Source organism: Mesoplodon mirus (assembly GCF_964341445.2).
Source record: "Mesoplodon mirus genome assembly, chromosome: 8".
In the NCBI taxonomy this organism is placed as follows: Eukaryota; Metazoa; Chordata; class Mammalia; order Artiodactyla; family Ziphiidae; genus Mesoplodon; species Mesoplodon mirus.
Window position 1 is genome coordinate 99202929 of NC_138984.1, and position 25013 is coordinate 99227941.

A 25013-nucleotide genomic window follows, 5' to 3' on the forward strand; every position below is an offset into this window, starting at 1 on the left:
TGCCTCTCTCCTCCATCAGTTTTTTCTTGTTAGTGGGTCCTTCACATAAAAAAGTAGAAACTTGTCATTTCTTCCACTTTGCTCCACTCTCTACCCCATTTTTTTGCTCCTGTTTGCAGTGAAAATGAAGGCGTTGTCTCTATTTGCTAGCTCCACTTCATCCAGTCTCTCTCTCTTTCAGCACTTTCACTGAAGTGTAGAAAACTGCACAGACAATGTATGTACAGTGTAATGAGTCAGCACAAACGTATAACTGCTGTATCGGTCAAGAAACAGAACGTTACCAGCACTTTCTCCCAAAGATGACTAACCAGTTTTTCTTTTTACCCTATGGATTTGTTTTGCCTCTTTTTGAGCTCCCATAGAATCATATACATTTTTTGTGTGAGTCCGTCTTCTTTCACTTGGTTTTGGGAGATTGATCCGTGTTACTACATATAATTGTAACTTTTTTTATGGTTACATAAAATGCCCTTGTCTGAGAATACCATAGTTTAACCATGGATATTTGGGTTATTTCCAGTTTAGGGCCATAATGTTACCCCGAACATCTTTGTGCATCACCTTTTTTTTTTTTTTTTGCGGTACGCGGGCCTCTCACTGCCGTGGCCTCACCTGTTGCGGAGCACAGGCTCCGGACGCGCAGGCTCCGCGGCCATGGCTCACGGGCCCAGCCGCTCCGCGGCATGTGGGATCCTCCCGGACCGGGGCACGAACCCGCGTCCCCTGCATCGGCAGGCGGACTCTCAACCACTGCGCCACCAGGGAAGCCCTGTGCATCACCTTTGATGCATCCATAAATGCAGTGCTGCTATGTACCTTGGAGGGGATTTGCTGGGATGTGGGCTGTGCTCATTTTCACCTCCAGCAGGTAACGCCAGCAGTTTGTCCAGGTGTTTGTACCCCTTTACACTCTCACCAGCAGTGGGGTCCTTGCCTTTGTCATCATCAACGCTTGTTATTTGGCACTCTTTTTTAAGTTTGGTCATTCTGTGGGTTTATAGTAGTGTATCTCTTTAGGGGTTTGGAGGGCGTGTTTGTACTGAGGAATGGGGGGTTGAGTGGTCTTGCTTTTTTGTTTATTTCTTTTTATTGTGGAAGGTTTAAACATAATACAAGTTTGAACATCTGAATTTATACCCATCATTCAACTTCAGTTATTAACTTATCAGTTCATGTTTTATCTGTATGCCTGTCCACCACCTTCCACCATATTTTGAAGCAAATCATAGGGAACACATCATTTTGCTTGTATATGTTTGTATATATTTCAGCATGTGTTTATTGAAATACATACTTTAAAAAAATGTAATAACCCCATAATGTTATCAAATATTTAGTCATTGTTCAAACTTCCAGTGATCTCAAATGTCACAAATTTTGTTTTGTTTTATATTATTTATTTGAGTCTGTATTCTGATAAGGTACACACATTATGATTGGTCGATATGTCTATTAAGACTCTTCTAATATATGTTACCTCCACTTCTTTTTTCCTTGCAGTTTGTCTGTTGAAGAAACTTGGTCTTTTGTCCTGTAGAGTTTCCTCTCCCCTCCCAACTCTCTCCCTGAATTTGTCAATTGTATCCCCATTCTGTTAGTTCCCTAGGGCTGCTGTAACAAATTACCACAAGTTTGGTGGCTTAAAACAACAAAAGTTTATTCTCACAGTTCTGATGACTAGAAGTCTGAAATCAGCACGTCGCAGGGTTGGTTCCTTCTGAACTCTCAGGGAGGATCCACTCCATGCCCTGCTTCCAGCTTCTGGTGGCTCTTGGGTGTCCTTTGTGTTGCTTGGCCTGTGGATGCATCACTCCAATCTCTGCTTCCATATCCACGTGGCCTTCCCTCTGTGTCTGGGTGTCTCGAATCTCCCTCTCCTTTCTGTTAAAAGGATACCCATCATTGGATTTAGAACCTACCCTAAGTCTAGAATGATCTTATCTACTTAATTACATTTGCAAAGACCCTATTTTTTTTACATTCACAGGTACCAGGGATTAGGACTCGGATGGATCATATTAGGGAACACAATTCAACCCACTGACCACATTGCCTAGTTTCACTTGTTATCCTCTCCTCCACATTTTCTCTAAGTTGTTACTTGAATCTAAAGGCTTGGTGCACTTCACTTTTTCTCCCCTTTTGGCAAGACTCCTTCCTAAGTTGGTGGTTTAGTCTTTTTATCAGGAGAAATATGCTGTGTGGAAGTCAACCTTTTTGAGATGTTAGCAGTCTTATGATCAGTGTCTGGGTGCATTCATGATTAGGCATTGCTAAGTGGTATGTTCTAGCCGTTTTGTCTCAGACCGACTCTTCTAGCATTTGCTTGCACCACTCTGCCAGAACTAAACGTGTCAAGATCACTTATGACTTCCACATTGCTAAGCTCCAGTAGTTAGTTGTCAGTTGGAGCCACGCGTGGCCTCTCTCTACTGCGTGACACAGTGGATCACTAGCTACCTTGATCAACTGTTTTCACTCAGTTCCTCAGGTCAGTATAAATACATAGGTACAATAATGATTATAACTGCTAAACAGATTTAAATTTTATTTTATTTTAAAAAATTTTTTTATTATTTATTTATGTTTTATATATCTATTTATTTTTGACTGCGTTAGGTCTTCATTGCTGCGTGTGGGCTTTCTCTAGTTGTGGTGAGGGGGGCTACTCTTCGTTGTGGTGCGCGGCCCTCTCATTGTGGTGGCTTCTCTTGTTGCGGAGCACAGGCTCTAGCTGCGAGGGCGTCAGTAGTTGTGGCGTGTGGGCTCAGTAGTTGTGGCTCGTGGGCTCTAGAGCAGAGACTCAATACTTGTGGCGCTTGGGCTTAGTTGCTCCGCGGCATAGGGGATCTTCCCTGACCGGGGATTGAACCCGTGTCCGCTGCATTGGCAGGTGGATTCTTAACCACTGCACCACCAGGGAAGTCCCTAAATTTTAGTATTAAGTACAAAGGAGGTGTGTAGGTAGAAGGTAGAAGAAGCAGGTAAAAGAGTCGCAATGGTTGCTTCCTGAAGAGAGATGGGCAGGAAGTGGGGAGGCAGGGGGAAGGGATCTGCTGTATGTTATCAAAACCGTTTTAGTACTATTTGGTTTTTTAAATAATCTGCCTTCATTCGTTTGATAAAATTTGAAAATCCATTAAAAAATACCTAGCCATAGGTACACTTAGCTAATGTGTAGTTCTTGTCCTTTAATGCCGTCTGGGTTTGTCTCTTTACTCTTTCAGAATGGCAGTTCGGAAAACCCTCATTCCTCCTCAGCCTCCTGAAGTGGCTAGCCCTCGAGTGGAGAGCTCTATGCGGAGTACGTCTGGGTCGCCTAGGCCTGCAGGGTGAGCAATCATTGAGGACAGAAAAGTCTAATACATGTCGCAGACGTCACATCCTTTGCCTCTAAAAAAAACCACTAGTGTGTGCATCTGAAAGAACCATTTTTTAGCCATGAGATCTGGACACGTTTCTCAACCTCTTGGACCCTTATTCACCTCATTTATGAAGTGGGCATACTTACAACACCTCCCTCATAGGCTCCCTGTGTATTGAAACCGCTTAGAACAGAGCCTGCCTCACAGTAAACACCCACTTATTGCTGCTGTCGAAAATGGCATCATGACAATAGTTAATGCATTCTGTTTTCTTTACTCTTTATCTCCTTAATTCTAAAAGTAATATTTTGGGGGAGAAAATGAGACAGTATAAAAATATTTAAGGTATAAAGAGAAAATCGTCCTATTCTCCACCCCGACTCCAGTCCCACTCCCCAGAGTAATATTGATTGGTTAAAGTTTTGTTAAGCATCTTTCCACGTCTTTTTCTATATACACGTGTAGATAGGTTGATAGATTCTTAAAAACAGGATTTTGTTGATTGTTTTATATACTGCATTTTATACTTATGTCTGTAATAGCTTACCATGTTAATGTATTTAGATCTCCTTATTCATAAAACTTAAAAAAAAATTTATGAATGCCATGTGTGTGCCAAGTATCATTTTAGAATCTGGGGATGTAAGAGTGACTGAAATAAAGTGTCCATTCTCCTTAAGCTTACTGTCTAGAGAGTGTAGAGAAATAATAAATATGTGAAGAAAAAGAAAACAGTGTAAACGGAATATAAGTGATGGGAGGAAGGGGTGATGACTTACAGAAAGGCCTCTCTGAGCAGAGGCTCTAAGAGCATGGAGGAATAAGCCACATGCTCCCTGATGTCAGACTGTGTCAGGCAGAGGAAAGAGCAGGGACTAAGACTTTGAGGTAGGAGTATTTGCAGTCACCACTTTGTACATTAGCGCAGGAATGTACAATAACCACGTAAACGGAAACTGTGCATGATTATTTATAATTGTTCTGTGACCTTAAAAACATTTGTGAAAGTATCAAAAATTCTCTTAACTGTCAGTTAAAATATATAGGGAAATGAAAAACATAGTAAAACTAAAATTTACTTATTAGTACGCTGTAATTTGAACATCAGAAGTGCTGAGAATTAAAGTGTTTTATTTCTTTCTAAAAGCTAATCAAATGGGAATTCCCTGACAGTCCAGGGGTTAGGGCTCCATGCTTTCACTGCTGAGGGCCCAGGTTCAAACCCTGGTTGGGAACTGAGATCCCACAAGCTGTGCAGCATAGCCAAAAAAAAAAAAAAAAGAAAGAAATAAAAGCTAATCAAGAGTACAGTTGGCCCTCTGTATCTGAGGGTTACACATCTCGAGCGTCCACAGGTATCCATGGATTTTGGTATCCGCGGGGGTGGGTATTAAGGGACGATTGTAGTTGGAACAATGCTTCCCTTATTCATATTGAATAACTTATGAAACAGAGCAAGACTCCTTCTAAGCTTTGGTGAATTGTCATACTCCTTTCTAAGTTTGGGTCTGCCCTGACATTTTATCCTGTCTTTTTTTTCTTTTGGCTGCATTGGGTCTTCGTTACTATGAGGGCAGGCTTCAGTAGTTGTGACACGTGGGCTCAGTAGTTGTGGCACATGGGCTTAGTTGCTCCACGACACGTGGGATCTTCCCGGACCAAGGATCAAACCCGTGTCCCCAGCATTGGCAGGCAGATTTTTTTTTTAAAGAACTTACTTATTTACTTACTTACTTACTTACTTACTTACTTACTTACTTACTTACTTATTTATTTATTTGGGCTGTGTTGGGTCTTCGTAGCTGTGCGCAGGCTTTCTGTAGTTGCGGCGAGTGGGGGCTACTCTTCATTGTGGTGCGCGGGTTTCTCATTGCAGTGGCTTCTCTCGTTGTGGAGCATGGACTCTAGGTGCACGGGCTTCAGTAGCTGTGGCACACGGGACTCAGTAGTTGTGGTGCATGGGCTTAATTGCTCCGCGGCCTGTGGGATCTTGCCGGACCAGGGCTCAAACCCTTGACCCCTGCATTGGCAGGTGGATTCTTAACCACTGCGCCACCAGGGAAGTCCCTATCCTTTGTCTTTTCAGTGTTGTAAATTATTTCCAGAAGTTCCTTTAATGTGAGGTTGTTGCCAGCATCACTTCCAGGGACATCTTTATCCTTTTATCAAACCATCTGCCTTAACTAATCCTTGGAATCTGGGTGCACATTCCACAGCAGCATCTTTATCTTTGCTAGCAGCTTCACCAGATAGCTTACATTAATCAAATTAATGCTGACTATTGAAAAAATGAATCCAGCCTTTATTGGCTGTAAAAGGCTTTGGTTTTTTGGTTTTTTTAATCCTCCTTGTAATTTCCATCTTCCTTCAGTGTGGCAGTTAATTCAACACTTTGGTCTGAATGATTGGGTTGTTGTGGGGTTTTTTTACAGTCTTCAATCCAAAATGGAAGTAAATACTCCGTTTCACTATAGTGGCTTACAGTAAAATGACTTTACCACCTTTTTTATATTCATTGGACTTTCTCAGTGTGGTCCATGCCATAGCTTCGTACAAGCCTGGGTCTCATCCTAAGTTATCTTTGCTGTTGCCATTTTCAGATCTTCTAATCACATCCCATTTTACTTCTAGATTTATCACATTTTTTTCTGCATTTTCATCGCTGTTGGCCAGTTCTCTTGCAGTCGTTCATTTTTGTAAAATTTCACCTGGGTTTATCACTAGGAAACTAGACAGCACAACTACACACTTTGCTGTCTGCATGAACTGAGCAGTAGATGTGCAGTCACCAACCAGTCAACGACATACTTCAAAAGAAGTGATGTGCGATGTGCATGTCTGTAAGTTACAGAGTGATTTGTGGACTGAAGAGCTCGTAGCAAAGATTGCCCTTTATGACGTTGCTCACAGTTAATAATTATACTGTAGAAACTGAAATTCAAACAGTGTTGGTGGGGGGCTGGGGGAATACAGTTCCACGTATGTATGTGAAGGTCACACATATCAGTGTTGTGCGAAGTAAGCACTGTCTGTATATTAAGAATAAACAAGGAGCAGCAAGGGAGAGCAGCCTAGAATGCGGGGCAGGGTTGTACAAAATGGTTCAGAGATAACAGTGAGAGCCAGATTATGTACACAGGGCTTTGCGGGCCATTCAGAATCTTTCGGATTTTATTTTGAGTGAGACAGGAGTGCCATCAGAGGGCTAAGGCATAGGAGTGACATAAGTTGACTTATTTCTAAAAGGATTGCTCTGGCTGCTGTGCTGAGATCAACTGCAAGAAGACAAGAGTGGAAGCAGTGAGACCAAGTAAGAGATGATAAAACCTTAGACTCTCTTAATGGCTTGGACCAGCATGGAGGTAGTAAAAGTCTTCAGAAGAGTTCAGATTCTCAGTATGTATTGACGGTACAGCTCTCAGAATTTTCTGAGTGGAGAGAAAGGGAAGGAGGCAGTGATAGCTCCCAGTTTTTGCCTGAGCAACTACAGATAAGGAATTATTTACCCTTTCTGAAGTGAGAAATAGCAAGGGGAAATCAGGAGTTTACTTTTAGATATTTTATTTTGAGATATCCAAGTGGTTAAACACACCCAAGTGGAGATGTCACGTGCATAGCTGGATGTATATTTCTGAAGTATATACAATTCTGGAATTGAAGATAGAGGTCCATGCTGATGATTAAGATTTGGGAATTAAAGCAGGTACCGGCATACCTTGTTTTATGGCACTTCACAGATACTGCATTTTTTACAAATTGCAGGGTTTTGGCAACACTACATCCAGCAACTCTATCAGTGCCTTTTTTTTTTTTCAGCATTTGCTCACTTTGTGTCTCTGTCACATTTTGGTAATTCTCACTGTATTTCAAACCTTTTCGTTATTGTTATATCTGCTATAGTGATCTATAATCAGTGATTTCTGATGTCACTGCTGTGATTCCCTGAAGGCTCAGATGATGGATGGTTAGCTTTTTATAGCAAAAAAAGTATTTTTTACAATTAAGGCATGTATATTGTGTTTTTTTAGGCATAATGCTGTTGCACACTTAATAGACTATAATATAGTGTAAACATAACTTTTACATGCACTGAGCAACCAAAAAATGTGTGTGACTCGCTTTATTGCGATATTCATTTTATTGCAGTGGTCTGGAGCCACGCCTGCATCATCTCTAAGGTACGTTGTATGTATGCTTTAACACCATGAGAGTGGAAAGGCTCCCATTGACAGTGAGTGTAAATAGAGAAGTGGTACAAGGACCACACCTTACTTAGGACATAACCATCTTTAGAGGTCAGGAAAGAACAAAACCAGGAAAGGAGACTGTATTCCTGTTCTGTGTGATGTTCCCAGATAGGCTGGTGCCATAATTGAGTCCTCAGTTAATGAACATTTAAGTTATTTCCATTTATCACTATAATAAACATTACTACAGTGAATCTCATTATCTATCATTGAGCCTTGTTGCAAACATTTCTCAGGGATAGATTTCTGGAAGTAGCATTGATGGGTCAAAGTAAACGTGCAGTTTAAATTATGATTTCCAATCACTCTACCTTTTTACCTGCTTACAAGATATGTGTTCCCATTTCCTGCACATTCTTGCCAACACCAGATATTAAATTTTGCAAACGTAATACACTTATTTTCAGTTGTTTAAGATTTTTTTTTTAAACAAAGTGGCATATGGAGTTACTTTTAAAGTGGTAGAAAAAAAGTAGCTCATGAAGGTGAAGAGCGCACTGTGATGTATCAATACAGAAGTTTATCCCTTGTGAGCAAAACGTGCAGAAACTTGGGTGAGGAGGGGCTGTTGTAGACTCTCTCCTGGGCTTAGTATGGTTCAGAGAAGCTGTGCTGTGGGCCCCACACAGGCACCCAGGCTGGCCTTTTTCTGCAGTTGGCAGTCTGTTTCTGTGGCACCTGAACGAAGAGAGTATTTGGATTTTGAAAAACAACCAGCTGAAAGAGCAGTTTTCCTATCCTCCCACGCCCAAGGAGTCTCACGTAATTGGCTGTTTCTTGGAATATCCCAACTCATTTACCGACGAGTAATAACAGAAGGATTGATGGGAAAATAAGTTTAAAAAGTAGGAAAAAAGCAACACAGTATACTAGTTTGTTCACTGAGAACACTCACCAGAAAAACATTTACAGGGGACAGATGAAATTTATAACAGAATATTTGACTGTGAATAGAAATTACTGAACGAAATAGCCACCACTTTTATGAAACAGAACACGAGGATGAAATACGAAGACTCCCAAGAATAAATGAGAAAACATAAAGAGATGATACATGAGTGGACAGAATTCAGTAAAGATCTAGAAGAAACCATCACAGAATGAAGTACAGTTGAAACAGAAAACAGTGTAGGCATAGAGGATAGAAATGAAAAAAGTGAACAAAAATTTTAAAAGAAACAAAAACCATACAGAACACTCCGTGATACAAGTAAGATCAAACATATACATGTCAACGTCTCTGAAATCAATATATAACTTTAAATTGACTGCGTGTTAATATCCTATCATTAAATAATTTATTTTTAAGTTGTTCACAAAATATTGGTGTATTGTATAGTGTTGGCAACTTAGATTCAATGAAGTACTGAAATAGAGTGGTGTTGTGTAGAGATGGTAGTGGGTAGGTTAGAGGAAGGAGACTTCTCAATACATCTTTTGAAACGTGAATGCTAATTCAAAACAAAACATTAAGAAAAGTTGAAATATTAGAAAACAGGTTTAGAAAGTAAATCCAGACGCTAACGAAATAGATATAAAAATTGAATTTTAAAAGAAGTCACATAGTACAATACTACAAGGCTACTATTCATGTTTGCTTAGATTTTCCCTGCCAGTCACTAGTTCATCCTCAAACTCTCCACCAAACCTATAGAAAAGCTCTGAATAAAGGTGGACCTATAGATCTCGGTGTCATTTGTTCTTGGTAACATCCCTCCAGTCTGCATTGGTTGCTCTTTAGGCAACCAATATAATGTGGCAACTCTGAACATCAGACTCCCACCCCTCCCCAGGTTTGTTGCTATTCCTTGTAGTTGTATAGTGACTTTTCTGAACTAATTCTTTAAAATCTATATCTTTGGGCTTCCCTGGTGGTGCAGTGGTTGAGGGTCCGCCTGCCGATGCAGGGGATGCGGGTTCGTGCCCCAGTCTGGGAAGATCCCGCGTGCCGCGGAGCGGCTGGGCCCGTGGGCCATGGCCACTGGGCCTGCGCGTCTGGAGCCTGTGCTCCGCAACGGGAGAGGCCACAGCAGTGAGAGGCCCGCGTACCGCAAAAAATAATAATAATAATAAAATATATATCTTTGTCTAACGCAGCCACTGAAATCTACTTGGTTAACTTTGTAGTCAGCTAATGAAAGACCAGATTTTCTTTAATGCCTGGAACAAATAAGTCTCCGTGTGTTTGCCAGAGAGCTCTGTGTGTGTCTTGGGCACCCTCTCAACACTTAGGCTGGCAGTTGACAGCTCTGCCTGAGCCCTCTCTTCCTGCTTGCACAGAGCCTCACAGTCAGCCAGAGGTGAGACTTAGGGCCTTCTCAGTTCTTCCCCGGGCGTGTGCTTAGCCCTGGGTTTGCACACAGCCCTACATGTATGTGTTGCTTCCTAGACTGCCAGAAATATGTCAGAGCTGTTCAAATCTCTTATGGATATTTCATTCTCCAGCTTTTCCTTTCACGTTTTTTGGGTAGCTTATTGTTTGCCTCAACTGTTATCATCCTCTCAGTCAGCTGGGAAACTGATCGATTGCCTCTAATATTTTCCAAAAACACACCTTGGGAAAAGGTCATTTGCACTGACAAACTCTAAGTCAAGTCAAATAAGACAGCCTTGCAAATGGGAACGAGCAGACAGGTCATATAATGGTAATTCTTTGGTAAAGAGCGTTTGTCGTGGCTCTGACCCCTCTGGTAGCTGCAAGGCTGCTGGTTTTCACTGTCAGTGTGGGCTGTTGGCTGATATGTCTACTGTGGAGCTGGAAATGGAAACAGTGCAAGTTAAAACGCCACAAAGTTTACTGTTCTTACCAAGATTCAGCCTGTTTTCTTGAATAGCTTTGCCAGATTGTTCAAAGCCTTTGGTTAATTTCTAGAGTTCTGAAAAAGTTGTTTCTGACTTTCTTTTTTTTTTTTTTTTTTTTGCCAGTTTTTTGTTGCTTTTATGAAAGGGGATTTTCAGAGATCCTAAGTCTCATATATTTTTGCTGATGTCTCTGGTTATTTTATCTCTCTCTCTTTTTTTTTTTTTTTTTTTTTTTTTGGCTGCGTTGGGTCTTCGTTGCTGTGCATGGGCTTTCTCTAGTTGCAGCGAGCGAGGGCTACTCTTTGTTGCAGTGTACAGGCTTCTCATTGTGGTGGCTTCTCTTGTTGCGGAACATGGGCTCTAGGCACGTGGGCTTCAGTAGTTGTGCCTCACGGGCTCTAGAGCGCAGGCTCAATAGTTGTGGCGCACAGGCTTAGTTGCTCTGCAACATGTGGGATCTTCCAGACCAGGGCTCGAACCCGTGTCTCCTGCATTGGCAGGCGGATTCTTCACCACTGTGCCACCAGGGAAGCCCTATTTTATCTTTTAATTGTCTTTAATTCCAGAACAATCCTTACGTCTACACCACCCTTATTTTTTTAAATGCTTATCTTGAAATAATTTAAGACTCACAAAAAGTTGCAAAAGTAGCACAGAAATTTCCCATGTACCCTTTTTCCAGCTTCCCCAAATCGTTACATCTTACATGACTCTAGTACATTTTTTAAATGAAAAGACTGGCATTGGTACAATACTGTTGACTTAACTACAGACCTCATTAGAATATCACCAATTTTTATAATGTACTTTTTTTCCTTTGGTGTATACTACTTTGAAATTTTATCACATCAGTAGATTTGTATAACCACTGTTATAATCAGAATATGGAACTGTTTCATTGCAACAAAGACATTCCCTCATTTACAGTCACACCCTTCCCCCAACCCTAACTCCTTGCCATTCAGCTGTTCTTCATCACTATAATTTTGTCATTTTGAGAGTTTTATGTAAATGGAATCGCATAATTATATATATAATTATATAGCTTATTTTCACTTGGCATAGTACTTTTGAGAGTCATCCAAGTTGTAGCATTGTAGTCGTTCTGTTTTGGTTGAGCACTGTTTTATCATATGGATGTAGCACAATCTGTTTATCTGTTCACTCATTGAAGTACATTGGGGTTGTTTCTAGTTTGGGGCTATTACAAATAAAGCTGCTGTAAACATTCATGTACAGTGCTCTGGGTAGACACACATTTTCCACCCATTTTCATTTCTGTAGGATAAAAATCCCAAGAGTGCAGTTGCTGAGTTGCATTGTACATGTATATTTTTAGTTTTATAAGAAACCTCCAAACTGTTTTCCAGGGTAACTGGACCATTTAAAATTCATACCTGCAACATAGGAGATCCTTTTATTATACAACCTTGCTAAACTCATTTATTAGTGTTAGCAGGTTTTTGTTTGTTTGTTTTTTGGGTTTTTTTTAATTTTTATTTATTTATTTATTTATTTTTGGCTGTGTTGGGTCTTCGTTGCTGCGTGCAGGCTTTCTCTAGCTGCGACGAGTGGGGGCTGCTCTTCGTTGCGGTGCGGAGGTTTCTCATTGAGATGGCTTCTCTTGTTGTGGAGCCCAGGCTCTAGGCACGCGGGCTTCAGTAGTTGTGGCATGTGGGTTCAGTTGCTGTGGTTCGTAGGTTCTAGAGCACAGGCTCAGTAGTTATGGTGCACGGGCTTAGTTGCTCCGTGGCATGTGGGATCTTCCCGGCCCAGGGCTCGAACCCATGTCCCCTGCACTGGCAGGCGGATTCTCACCCTCTGCACCACCAGGGAAGCCCTAGAAGGTTTTTTGTAGAAATAGTTGCTCCACATTCTTTCCTGCACTTGGTATTATAGGGTATTATATTTTCACCATTCTGATACGTGTGTGGTCGTGTATCATCGAAGCTTTCTTTGCATGTCTAATGGCTAATAGTGTTGAACATTTCTTGTGTGCTTATTAGCCTTCTGAATATTTTCTTTAGCAAATTGTTCATTATTCATGGGTTGTGCCCATTTTTAATGGGATTATTTGTTTTCTTAGTGTTGAGTTTACAGACTTCTTTATATTTTCTAAATATAACTCCTTTTTTAGATATGTGTTTTGTTTTTTTTAACCATCTTAAGTGTATATTTCAGCGGTATTAAGCATGTTCCCGGTGCTGTGCAACCAATCTCCAGATATTTTTCATCTTGCAAAACTGCAGCTGTATACCCGTTTTACAGCAACTCCCCATTGTCTCTCATTTCAACCCCTGGAAACCACCATTCTGCTTTCTTTTTCAGTGAATTTGACTACTCTAGGTAGCGCATATAAATGGAGTCCTACAGTACGGTCACCCCTCGGTACCCTCTCGGAGCATTGGTTCCATGACCTGCGCCCCTGCATATATCAAAATCATGGAAGTTCAAGTCCCTTATATAAAATGGCATAGTATTTTCATGTAACCTACACATCTCCAGATTACTTATAAACCTAATACAATGTAAATGCTGTGTAAATAGTAGCCAGTATGCACCAGGTTCAAGTTTTGCTTTTTGGAACTTTCTGGAATTTTTTTGTCCCTAAATATTTTCCATTCACTGCTCGTTGAATCTGCAGATGTGGAGCCTGTGGGTATAGAGGGCCGACTGTATTTTTGTGATTGGCTTATTTTACTTAGCATAATATTCTCAGATATACGCAGTATGTGCTTTGCAGATACATTGTTCAGCCTCTGCCTTGTCTTTTCAATCTCTTGAAATGGTCTTTAGCAAAGCAAAAGTTTTTAATTTTGATGAAGCCCGATTTATCAGTTTTTTGTGCTTTTGGTATCATGTCTAAGAACTCCAGTCATAAAAGTTTTATAGTTTTACATTTTTACGTTTAGATTTATGATCCTTGTTTAGTTCATTTTTGTATATGGTGTGAGGTTTTGGTCAATATTGAATTTTTTGCCTATATAAGTCCTGTTGCTTGGGGCCTTGAACTTGAGGGGTATTGTCTTGTGTTGCTTTTGATATTCTGAATTTTCAGCAGTAGTAATATAAATCAGTAAAGCTTTACAGCTCTCAAATGAAATATTTTACTTAAAAAAGTGTTTGAGAAGAATTTGTAATGACATCGATGACTTCTTATAAAACTGAAAAAAATAGAATATACATTTTTTTAAGACTGTATTTGTAGTTACTTTAGATGTCTGGAGTATTTCTGGTAAAACATACTGGAATGTTGTGGTGACCCTGGGTAGAGGGCTGGGTGTTCGAAGTGGAGGGAAGTTATTCTCAATTTGTATTCTTTTCGATCTCTTCCATGTGCATGAGTTTCCTGTTTTATAAGAAGTAGGTTTACAAATGACATGTGAAGTGTGAGTATAGTTGTTATTAAAAAATAAACCTCCTAAGGCAACATATGCAGTAATGAATTCTTGGAGGGAAAAATACACTAATGTAATGAAAATTGGTTGTCTTTCAGTGATGTGACTTTGATTTCTTTAAAATGTTCTTTGTTTTCTAAATTAATTTTATTACTGCCTATAAAAACGATGGGGATGGTTCTGAAACTTGAATTCCCTTTAAAAGTTACCCTAAAGTTCAACTTTTAAAATCAAGGAATAGAGTTTTAGTTGTGCTGTGTGTTGTACAAAAAGAATTGGACAAATATTCACCTTCTGAGATGATGCAGGTTAAGGCAATTTTCTGTGTTTGCTACATCATCTTTGCTTTTGTGTTTCAGTGCCAAACCCAAGTCAGAGATCCACGTATCGATGGCCACTCCAGTCACTGTGTCTATGGAGACCACGTCCAATCAAAATAATGATCAGCCCACCGTTGCAGTCCCACCCACCGCTCAGCAGCCTCCACCAGCCATTCCAACTATGATTGCAGCAGCTAGCCCCCCGTCACAACCAGCGGTTGCCCTTCCAACCATTCCTGGAGCAGTTCCCGTCACTCCACCCATCACCACCATTGCCACTGCCCCTCCACCGCCAGTGGCTGTGGGCAGCAGTCTCTCCTCCGTTTTGGGCCCTCCTGTACCTGAGATAAAAGTTAAAGAAGAAGTGGAACCAGTGGACATCATGAGGCCAGTTTCTGGTAAGTTCATTCACAGTATACTCTTTGCTGGCAGTTGCTTCTTCGCCTTTTCCTAACTCTCCTCAGAGTCCAAACTCTTGTGTGACCCTCAGCCAGGAAGCCTGATGCCTTGATGCCCTTTTGAAATTTGTATTTCATTAGTTATTAATAAATAGAAGAAAACATTACGCTCCTTTTGAAAACGAAAACCATATTGCTACCCTTTTGTAGTTAATTTTCTCACCAAAATCTTGAAAAAGATTATTTCCCCAAGAATATCTTTGAACATAGCTTCTTGTATTCATTAAGAAAATATTGCCATGTAAAAGGGGTTCACAATACAATCACAGCTAAGTGCTGATTAGTTTACAGTGTGTTCCCTGCCAATTTTTGTTGCCTTGTGTATGCAATAAAGTAAGATTTGTGTTGTAGAAAGTAGTCTCTTGATAAATATATTTGTGATTAGTAAAATCTCAAAACTACCATTACCCCCTCCCTCTTCTCAACTCTAAACTTCTAGTTTGTAAAAGGCAGTTCACTTTAAAGGTTTTCTTTTTGTTTGTTTGGTTTTCTGTTACTTTAATAACTTAACGTGGAATCTTACTTTTCCTGACTACAAAAGTAACATTCAGTGTATGAAATTTATAAAATACAGACAAAGCTAAAGTGGAAAACAAGTCAGTTTGTGCCATAGTTACCCAGTATTACCCTCTTTCCATTTCGGCATGAAGGTCCCCATCTCCCATGCCGTCTGTTCAGTTATGAGGTGTGGTCATGCTGTGTTTACGGTTTTTAAACCTGCTGTGTATTTATTTGCTTATTTATTTTCATTTTATTATGCCAGGAAATATCCTTCTATGGCACCCATATTTAGCCTCAGCACTTCCATTGAAAGGTACTGTGGATAACCCTGGAGGGGAAAGGAAATGGTCTCACTTTTGCTGTTCATCTGGTCTTTCAGTGTTCTGGATACTTCCTCTTAACCTCGCGGTACTAGGAAGTTGGCAGTAGTCCTTCCTCAAACTGCAGGGCTCTGCACCGGCCTTTGTCCTGTAGGGCTCCTCACCAGGCACTGATGATACAGTCTTGTACAAAACAAGCACAACTCCATCCTCTTGGAGCTTACCTTCTAGCAAGGGCGACAGACGGTAAAATGAAGTAGAGACAAAATATAAGGGAAAGTTAGGGCTGGAGCTGTGATTTTTAAGAATATTTTACAGGAAAGGCCTTACTGAGGAAATGATCTTTGAGCAGAGACATTAAAGAGGTGAAATGCTGGCCATGAGGCTATCTGGAAAAAGATCATTTCAGACCAAGAGAGAGGTAAACGTAAAAGCCTGGTGTGCTTAAAGAATAGTGGAGGCAACAGTAGATGGAGCTCAGTAAATGAGGGGAGCGGGATAGACAAGGTCAGAGGAACAGGGTCAAGACTGTGAGAGCCTGTGGGCCACTGTAAGGCCTTTGGCTTTGCTGAGGGAGGTGGGAGCTATTAGAGGGTTCCGAGCAGAAGAGAGACTTGAGCTCACTTCCATTTTTAGCAGACCACTCTGGCTGCTCTGTGGGAAAAAGACTGGGAACAAGGGTGGAATTAGGGAGATGTGTTTAGAGGCTGCTGCATTAATTGCAGGGGCCAGTGAAGGTTTCAGCCAGGGTAGTAGCAGTACCAGTACTATGAAGGGGTGAGAGTCGAGATATATTATTGAAGTAGAACTGAGAGGACTTCTTTATTAAGATGGAATGTTGTGTGTGAGGAACGGCATCAGGCAACTATAAAGTTTTTGGGCTTAGTGTATGGAAGCATAGAGTTGCTGGCAGCTGAGGTCGGGGAGGGTGCAGGGGGTCTCCATTGTGTAGGGAGAGGTTAGGACTTAGTTTTTAATCTTATCCATTAAGTTAGACCTCAGTGGATAAGATCATCTGAGGAATGAGCACGATAAAAAACAGAAGCAGTTGTGAAGTGAGCCCTGGGGCACTGCACCATTTTGAGGAGGGAGAGGAGGCTGAAGCTAGCAAAGGAGACCAAGTGGAGGGGCCAGAGTGATAGGGGTAAAGCGTGGAGTACGATGTCCTAGAAAGCCAGGACAAGGATCATGACTGATGAGAGATCACGTAACGTAAGACTGAGCAGGACCGTTGGCTTTAGCAGTATGAAGGTCATGCAGATGTGGAGAAGAGCGGTTTCCACGTAATGATATTGGCCACAGCATGACGGGGAGTGGGTTCAAGAGGAAGCTGGGAAATAACTGAGAGACAGTGAGTATAAACAACACTTGAGAAGTTTGTTACAAAGCGCTAGAAAAAAGAAGGGCCATATCTGAAGAGAGATGATGCCAAGAGGAAGTTATTTTTAAGACAGGACAAATGAGTTTTGTATGTTAATGGGAGTGATCCAGTAGGGGAAAAAAAGTGATGATACAGGAAAAAGAGATGAATTCCTGGAGCGAAGTCTGAGGAGGTGAGAGTGGGTGGGACCTATTGTGTATGTGAAGGAATCTTGTCTGCTGAAGTCACAGAGAGAAAGGAAGTGCCTGGTCACAATGCATGTAAGTGGGTATAGCTGGTGGGAATTATGGACATTTCCTTCTGATTATTTCTATATTTTCCAGTAAGATAGAAAGCAGGGTCATAGCTGAGGGTAAGGGTGCTATAGGAGGTGTTGAGGGTGAATGGACTTGGGAGATGCGGGAGGATCGTCCAGCAGCAAGGGCCTGCTCGAGGTCAGCAAGCATGCTAACAGGACACCTGTGCCTGTTGCTGTGTGTTCTTCTCTGGCTACACGCAGCTGCACAGGTGCAAACTAGTTGGAGAGTTGGATTTAACCTGTTGTGCTTTTTGCTCAGTGAGTACAGTGAAGCCAAAGAAAGGACAATAAATGAATAAGGTGAATAAAATGGATGGGAGAATTAAAACCCAGTGAGAGGAGAGAGTGGACATTTCAGGGATGAATGACAGCAAATAAGTGGTATGATTAATGGATAGTTGTTCCTAATAGGGTCTAGGAATTGTTGGAGGCAAGTTACTAAGAGAAGTGACCTAGAAAGATAGTTGGTCTATCTTTGGGCTGGAAAGTCAGATGCTAGAAATTGAGATGTGATGACAGAGTGAAGGGTATGACTGTTGGGAGTGGGTGGCTGAGGAAAGGTGGAGGGAAAGGATAGGCCAAGGATATATGGTATAGAAGAGTTGAGGTGAAGTTTTCTCATGATTTGCACGTCCACAGATACATGATCCATACAAGCCCAAACAAATGATGTTAACATTGTACTAAGAATGCTGCTTGTCTGGGGGCAGTGGACTGTGATAGTTAAATAGTCCAGGCTCCGAAGCCAGGCTGCCTCAGTCAGCTCCCAGCTGTCCCACTTCCTACCTGTGTGATTTGTGCCACATTTTCTCATCTTTAAATTGGGGCATAATATAATGCCTACTTACTCAGATTACTTTTAAGATTATATGAGTTAATGGGTTATCTCCTAGAAATCAATGCTCAAAGGCTTGAAAAACAGTGGCTTGAACATGTAAGGTTTTATTGTCTCCCTTGAAGCGAATCCTGAGGCAGACAGTCCACGCATGGTATGTGGACTCCATAAAATCATTAGGGATCCAGGCTCCTATCACCCCTAGCATTTGACCCTCATGCTCTTGATTCAAGATAGCTGCTGGAACTCCAGCCATCCCATCTGAGTTCCAGGGTCACAGGAAGAAGACGAGGAGTGGGTCATGCCTTCTTTCTTTTAAGGAAATTTCTTAAAAGTGCTACAGAGCGCTTGTATTTTTATTTCAAAAGGCCACAATGAACTGTAAGGGAGACTAGTAAATATGGTCTTCCAGCCAAGTGACAGTGTGCCCATTTCAAAGTGAGGGGTGCTTGTGCTAAGGGAGGTGAAGATGTAAGGCATTAGAAAGCAGTTGGCAGCCTCTGCCACAGTTGGAGTGCTTCGTATGGTGCTGGGCACGTCGGAAGACCCCGTAAACGTTAGCTCTCTTTCCTGTCTTTCTCATCTTTCTCATTGATGGAAATCAGGTGACACTTTCCACTGTGTTTGGGCTCTCATGCATGTGTGCACCCTTTTTCCTATGACAGCAGTTCCCCCCCTGGCTACCAACAGTGTGTCTCCGTCTCTTGCATTGCTGGCTAACAACCTGTCCATGCCTACAAGTGACCTACCACCCGGTGCTTCGCCAAGGAAAAAGCCTCGGAAGCAGCAGCACGTGATTTCAACAGAAGAAGGGGATATGATGGAGACAAACAGCACTGATGATGAGAAGTCCACTGCCAAGAGTCTTCTGGTGAAGGCAGAGAAGCGCAAGTCTCCTCCCAAGGAGTATATCGGTAATGCTCACTTGAGCTAAATTTTGTCACAAGAAGCTTCCCACTTAAGTCAGGGGTCCATCCCTGCAGCTGTTTCCGTAGCCAGATTTCACTTACGGCTCACCTGCAGGAATTATACCCGGAAGATTGTTGCAAATAGATAGTAAGCTTTTTAATGTCTTCTTTTTCTTCTCTTGAATAGATGAAGAAGGTGTGAGGTATGTCCCAGTGCGTCCAAGACCTCCCATTACTTTGCTCCGTCACTATCGGAACCCCTGGAAAGCTGCATACCACCACTTTCAGCGGTACAGTGACGTCCGGGTCAAAGGTCAGTTTCCCCAGAAAGGTTTGGTGTTAACACTTGCAATGGGTCTTTCACTCAGCTATATTGAAATCACAGTAGAATAGAAAAACAGAATCACAGTTTCCCAGTTTCAAAAAGAACCGTAAGTTTTTGTTATAAAATCTCAAGACTTTATTGTTTAACTTAGATAGAATATACAGTTGAGCATAAAATTTGGAAAATTATCCTTTCCCTCAGAAAGCTTATGTGTACTTTACTGGAAACATAGTCTAATGAATAAATGACAACGTGTTGCCATCTCCCCAAGTGGTCACAGATGACCTCTTTAGCCCTCAGAGTAGTTGAGGGAGAGCTATACTAGACTGTTATTGGACATGGTCCACAGTAGTTCCAGGATGCTCAGATATACATGTGTGATAAGCTCCAGGAAGTGTATTTTCCAAAAGACCTTTTGTTCAACATATGTGAAGCTCTTGGAATGGTCCAGTGCAAGCACTCAGTGAATGTTTTTGTGGTTTTGAACTTGAGAATAACATTCTCATAAACCCACTTATAATAAAAATGGCTGATAGTACTTTGCAAATATCTTCAAATATTTCTATGGATAGACTTTGTGTCATTAATCTCAAATATAATCATTGCACAGAGAAGTGTAAGTTTTCAGAGAATTGGTCATATTTCCCATTCCCTCAAATAAACTTTACTTGGAAGCTTCCTTGAAGCCTCAAGATGAGTCTGATTTGGATGGTACTGACTAATGCCTATCAGCAGGAGTGAAGGTCCTGACAGTTCACTATCTGAATGGGAGTACAGAGGTGGCTGCACTGCCCAGCTTTTCTTCCTCACAAGTACACCCTGAGGATTGAAAAGAGGGTGAGATTTCGAAAGAGAAATCAGAGAATGTTGGCCTTTGGTGGAAGCAGGATATGAGCCACCAAACATTTCTTCACACCACAGGAATTCCATATCGTAGCAGGAAAATATTTACAGTTTTCCCTGGTAACATTTTAAGCCATAAAAGATTCTTATTGCTCATTGGAGCTCACTCTTCAAAAGCTATCTCAGGAAAGGTTATTTGACAGCTGAAAATACTGATGATTCCTAAATCTTCTGTTTGGATATGTACATATTAATCACCTTGTGCCAAGTCTCTCGACTATTAAACTTTAATTGAACTGTTTTGCCTAAGCTTTAAAGTCATATTCCTACAAAGAAATAAAGATGGAGTACTAAAAACAGGTAATTCACAGGGAGGAAAGAAAAGAGAAATAGGAGAATAAGAAGCACAGAAAACAAACAGAAAACAAATAATAACATGGCAGACTTAGCCTTACATATCAGTAATTACATTAAATGTAAATAGTCTGAAAGTACCAATTAAAACACAGATGGGCAGAGAGGATTAAAAAAAAAGATCCAACTATATTATGTCTGTAAGAAACTTCAGATACAGTGTGTCAGTAGAGTGACAGTAAAAGGGTGGAAAAATATGTACAATGCAAAAACTAATCCAAAAACAAGAGTAGTTATAGTAATATCAAATAAAAGTAGACTTCAGAGGAAAGAAAATTACTAGAAATGAAAAAAAGCATTACATACTGATTAAAAATATATAGGCAACAAAAATCAAGAGCTTCAGAATATATGAAGCAAAAACAGCTGAAAGGAGTAGTAGGCAAACGTGCAGTCATAGTTAGACCTTCAACACCCTCTTCTCGGCAGTTGATAGAAGTACTTGACAGAAAATCAGCAAGGATATACAAGAAGTGAACACCACGAACCAACATCTAGTAGACATTATAGGACACTTGAACTGCAGCAGAATATATATTCTCTCAAGTGCACACAGAACATATAAAGACAGACCATATTTAGGATCATAAACCTCAATGAATTGGGGAGAATTGAAATCATATAGAAAAATATAAAGTATCTTCATTGACCATAATGGAATCAAACTAGAAACCAGTGACAGATAAAACCTCCAAGCCATGGATTAAGCAACACACTTCTAAATAATGGGTCAAAGAGGAAGTCTAAAGGGAAGTTTTTAAAAATACTTAAAACTGAATAAAAATAAAAGAACAACATACCAAAGTATGTAGAAGGCAACTAAAGCAGTGCCAACAGGAAAATCTATAGCACTAAATGTTTATATCAAAATAGAGGAGGAAATATCTCAAACACAGTTTCTACATCAAAAAATGAGAAAAAGAAGAACAGCATAAACTCAAAGCAGGTACAAGGAAGAAAACAGTGAAAAAAGAAATCAGTGAAATTGAAAACAGAAAATAATAAAATGAAAAAGCGAATTCTTTAAAAGAAAAATCAATAAATCTCTAGCAAGGCTGAAGAAGGTAGAAGAGAGAGGACATAAATCATGAATATGAAGAAGGAAACAGGAGAGACAGCACTGCAAACATCTGCAGACAACAACCGTACACTTACTGCATATGCAAGCGTGGCAACAAACAACGCTTGACACATGATATTCTCTGTCAGAGATTAGCTCAAGATGGCAGAGTACAAGGATGTGAGCTCAACCCTTCTTAAAAAAACACCAAAACCACAACTAACTGCTGAACAACTGTCAACAACAAAAAAAAGCACTAGAACCTACCGAAAAAGATAGCCTACAGCCAAAGATGAAGAAGCCACAATGAGATGGTCAGAGGGGCACAGTCGCTATAAAATCAAATCCCATATCCGCCAGGTGGGCAATTCACAAACTGGAAAACAGTTATACCACAGATGTTCTCCCATAGGAGTGAAAGTCCTGAGCCCCACATCAGGTTTCCCAGCCTGGCAGTCTGACAACAGAAGGAAGAGCCCCCAGAGAATCTGGCTTTGAAGGCCAGCAGGGTTTGATTGTAGAAATTCCACAGGACTGGGAGAAACAGAAACTCCAGTCTTGGAGGGCGCACACAAGGTTCCATGCGCACCAGGACCCAGGGGTAAAAACAGTGACCCCATAAGAGACAGGCAGACCTACCTGCTAGTATTGGAGGGTCTGCTGCAGAGGTGGGGGATGGCCGTGGCTCACTACAGGGACAATAACACCAGCAGCAGCAGTTCTGGGGAGTACTCGTTGGCATGAGCCCCCTCAGAGGCCACCATTAGCCCCACCCAACAGCCTGTAGGCTCCATGCTGTAACACCTCAGGCCAAACGACCAACAGGGCAGAACACAGCCCCACCTCTCAGCAGACACGCAGCTTAAAGTCTTCCTGAGCATGGCCCTGCCCACCAGAGGAACAAGACCCAGCTCCACCCACCACTGGGCAGGAACCCGTCCCTCACATCAGGAAGCCTGTACAAGCCTAATCTAGCCTCATCCACCAGAGGGCAGACAGCAGAAGCAAGAACTACAATCCTGCAGCCTGCGGAATGGAAACCACAATCACAGAAAATTAGACAAAATGAAACGGCAGAGGTATATGTCCCAGATGAAAGAACAAGGTAAAGACCCCAGAAGAACAACTAAGTGAAGTAGAGATAGGCAACCTACCAGAAAAAGAATTCAAAATAATGATAGCAAAGGTGATCCAAGACCTTGGAAAAAGAATGGAGGCAGAGATCAAGAAGATGCAAGAAATGTTTAACAAACAACCAGAAGAACTAAAGAACAAACAAACAGAGATGAACAACACAATAACTGAAATGAAAACTACACTAGAAGGAATCGATAGCACAATAACTGAGGCAGAAGAACGGATCAGTGACCTGGAAGACAGAAGGGTGGAATGCACTGCCACAGAACAGAATAAAGAAAAAAGAATGGAAAGAAATGAAGACAGTCTGAGAGACCTCTGGGACCACATTAAATGCACCAACATTCGCATTATAGGGGTCCCAGAAGGAGGAGAGAGAAAGAACCTGAGAAAATATGTGAAGAGATAATAGCTGAAAACTTCTCTAATATGGGAAAGGAAACAGTCAACCAAGTCCAGGAAGCGCAGAGCATCCCAGGCAGGATAAACCCAAGGAGGAACACACTGAGACACATAGTAATCAAACTGACAAAAATTAAAGACAAAAAAATATTAAAAGCAACAACAGAAAAGCAACAAGTAACATACAAAGGAACTCCCATGAAGTTATCAACTGACTTTTTAGCAGAAACTTCGCAGGCCAGAAGGGAGTGGTGAGATATATTTACAGTGAGGAAAGGGAAGTACCTACAACCAAGATTACTCTACCCAGCAAGGCTCTCATTCAGATTCGACAGAGAAATCAAAAGCTTTACAGACAAGCAGAAGCTAAGAAAATTCAGCACCACCAGACCAACTTTGCAACAAAGTCTAAAGGAACATCTCTAAGTGAAAAAGAAAAAACCAAAACTACTATAGAAACAAGAAAATTACAATTGGAAAAGCTCACCAGTAAAGGCAAACAAACAGTAAAGGTAGGAAATCATCTGCACACAATATGATATCAAAACCAGCAAAATGGTGAGAAAAGGAGAGCGCAAATGCAGGATGTTGGAAATGCATTTGAAATTAAAAGACCAGCAACTTAAAATAATCTTATTTATATATAGTCTGCTATATCAAAACCTCATGGTAACCACAAACTGAAAATCTACAATAGATACACAAAAAAGGAATCCAAACACAACATCAAATCACAAGAGAACAAAGAGGAAGGGAAGAAAAACCACCTGCAATAACAAATCCAAAATAGTTAACAAAATGGCAATAAGAACACACATATCGATAATTACCTTAAATGTAAACAGATTAAATGCTCTAACCAAAAGACATAGACTGGCTGAATGGATACAAAAACAAGACCTGTATATATGCTGTCTACAAGAGACCCACTTCAGATCTAGAGACACATACAGAATGAAAGTGAAGAGATGGGAAAAGGTATTCCATGCAAATGGAGATCAGGAGAAAGCTGGAGTAGCAATATTCATAACAGACAAAATAGACTTTAAAATAAAGACTATTACAAGAGACAAAGAAGGACACTACATAATGATCAAGGGATCAATCTAAGAAGATATAATAGTTGTAAATAGATATTCACTCAACATAGGAGCACCTCAATATATAAGGCAAATATTAACAGCTATAAAGGGAGAAATCGACAGTAACACAGTAATACTGGAGGACTTGTAACACCCTGCTTTCAAAAATGAACAGATCATCCAGACAGAAAATCAGTAAGGAAACACAGGCCTTAAATGACACATTAGACCAGATGGACTTAATTGATATTTTCAGAGCATTCCATACAAAAGCAGCAGAATACATATTCTTCTCAAGTGCACATGGAACATTCTCCAGGATAGATTACATCTTGAGTCACAAATCAATCCTCAGTAAATTTAAGAAACTGAAATCATATCAAGCATCTTTTCCAACCACAACGCTATGAGATTAGAAATCAACTACAAGAAAAAACTGCAAAAACCGCAAGCATGTGGAGGCTAAACAATATGCTACTAAACAACCAATGGGTCACTGAAGAAATCAGAGGCAAACAGAAAACACCTAGAGACAAATGAAAATGAAAACACAATGATCCAAAACCTATGTGATGCATCAAAAAAAAGTTCTAAGAGGGAAGTTTATAGCAATACAATCTTAGCTCAGGAAACAAGAAAAATCTCAAATAAACAATCTAACCTTATACCTAAAGCAACTAGAGAAAGAAAAACAAAACCCAAAGTTAGAAGAAATCATAAAGATCAGAGCAGAAATAAAGAGAGATGAAGAAAACAGCAAAGATGAATAAAAATAAAAGCTGGTTCTTTGAAAAGATAAACAAAATTGATAAACCTTTAGCCAGACTCATCAAGAAAAAAAAGGAGAGGGCTCAAATCAGTAAGATTAGAAATGAAAAAGGAGAAGTTGCAACTGACACCACAGAAATACAAAG

General features: G+C 40.7%; 1 protein-coding gene across 6 annotated transcripts in view; it reads left to right on the forward strand.

Moving 5' to 3' along the window:
* The window catches only part of SAP130 (Sin3A associated protein 130), a 75364-nt gene that overhangs the window by 35868 nt on the left and 14483 nt on the right, over positions 1-25013 (forward strand). For 5 of the 6 annotated variants that reach the window (XM_082631386.1, XM_082631387.1, XM_082631390.1 and 2 more), the window contains 4 exons: positions 3231-3335; positions 14175-14533; positions 18594-18842; positions 19024-19149. In XM_082631386.1, coding sequence (XP_082487512.1) covers positions 3231-3335; positions 14175-14533; positions 18594-18842; positions 19024-19149 — 839 coding nt within the window. The remainder of the gene's footprint in view (positions 1-3230; positions 3336-14174; positions 14534-18593; positions 18843-19023; positions 19150-25013) is intronic. The other variant, XM_082631388.1, reaches the window with a different exon arrangement.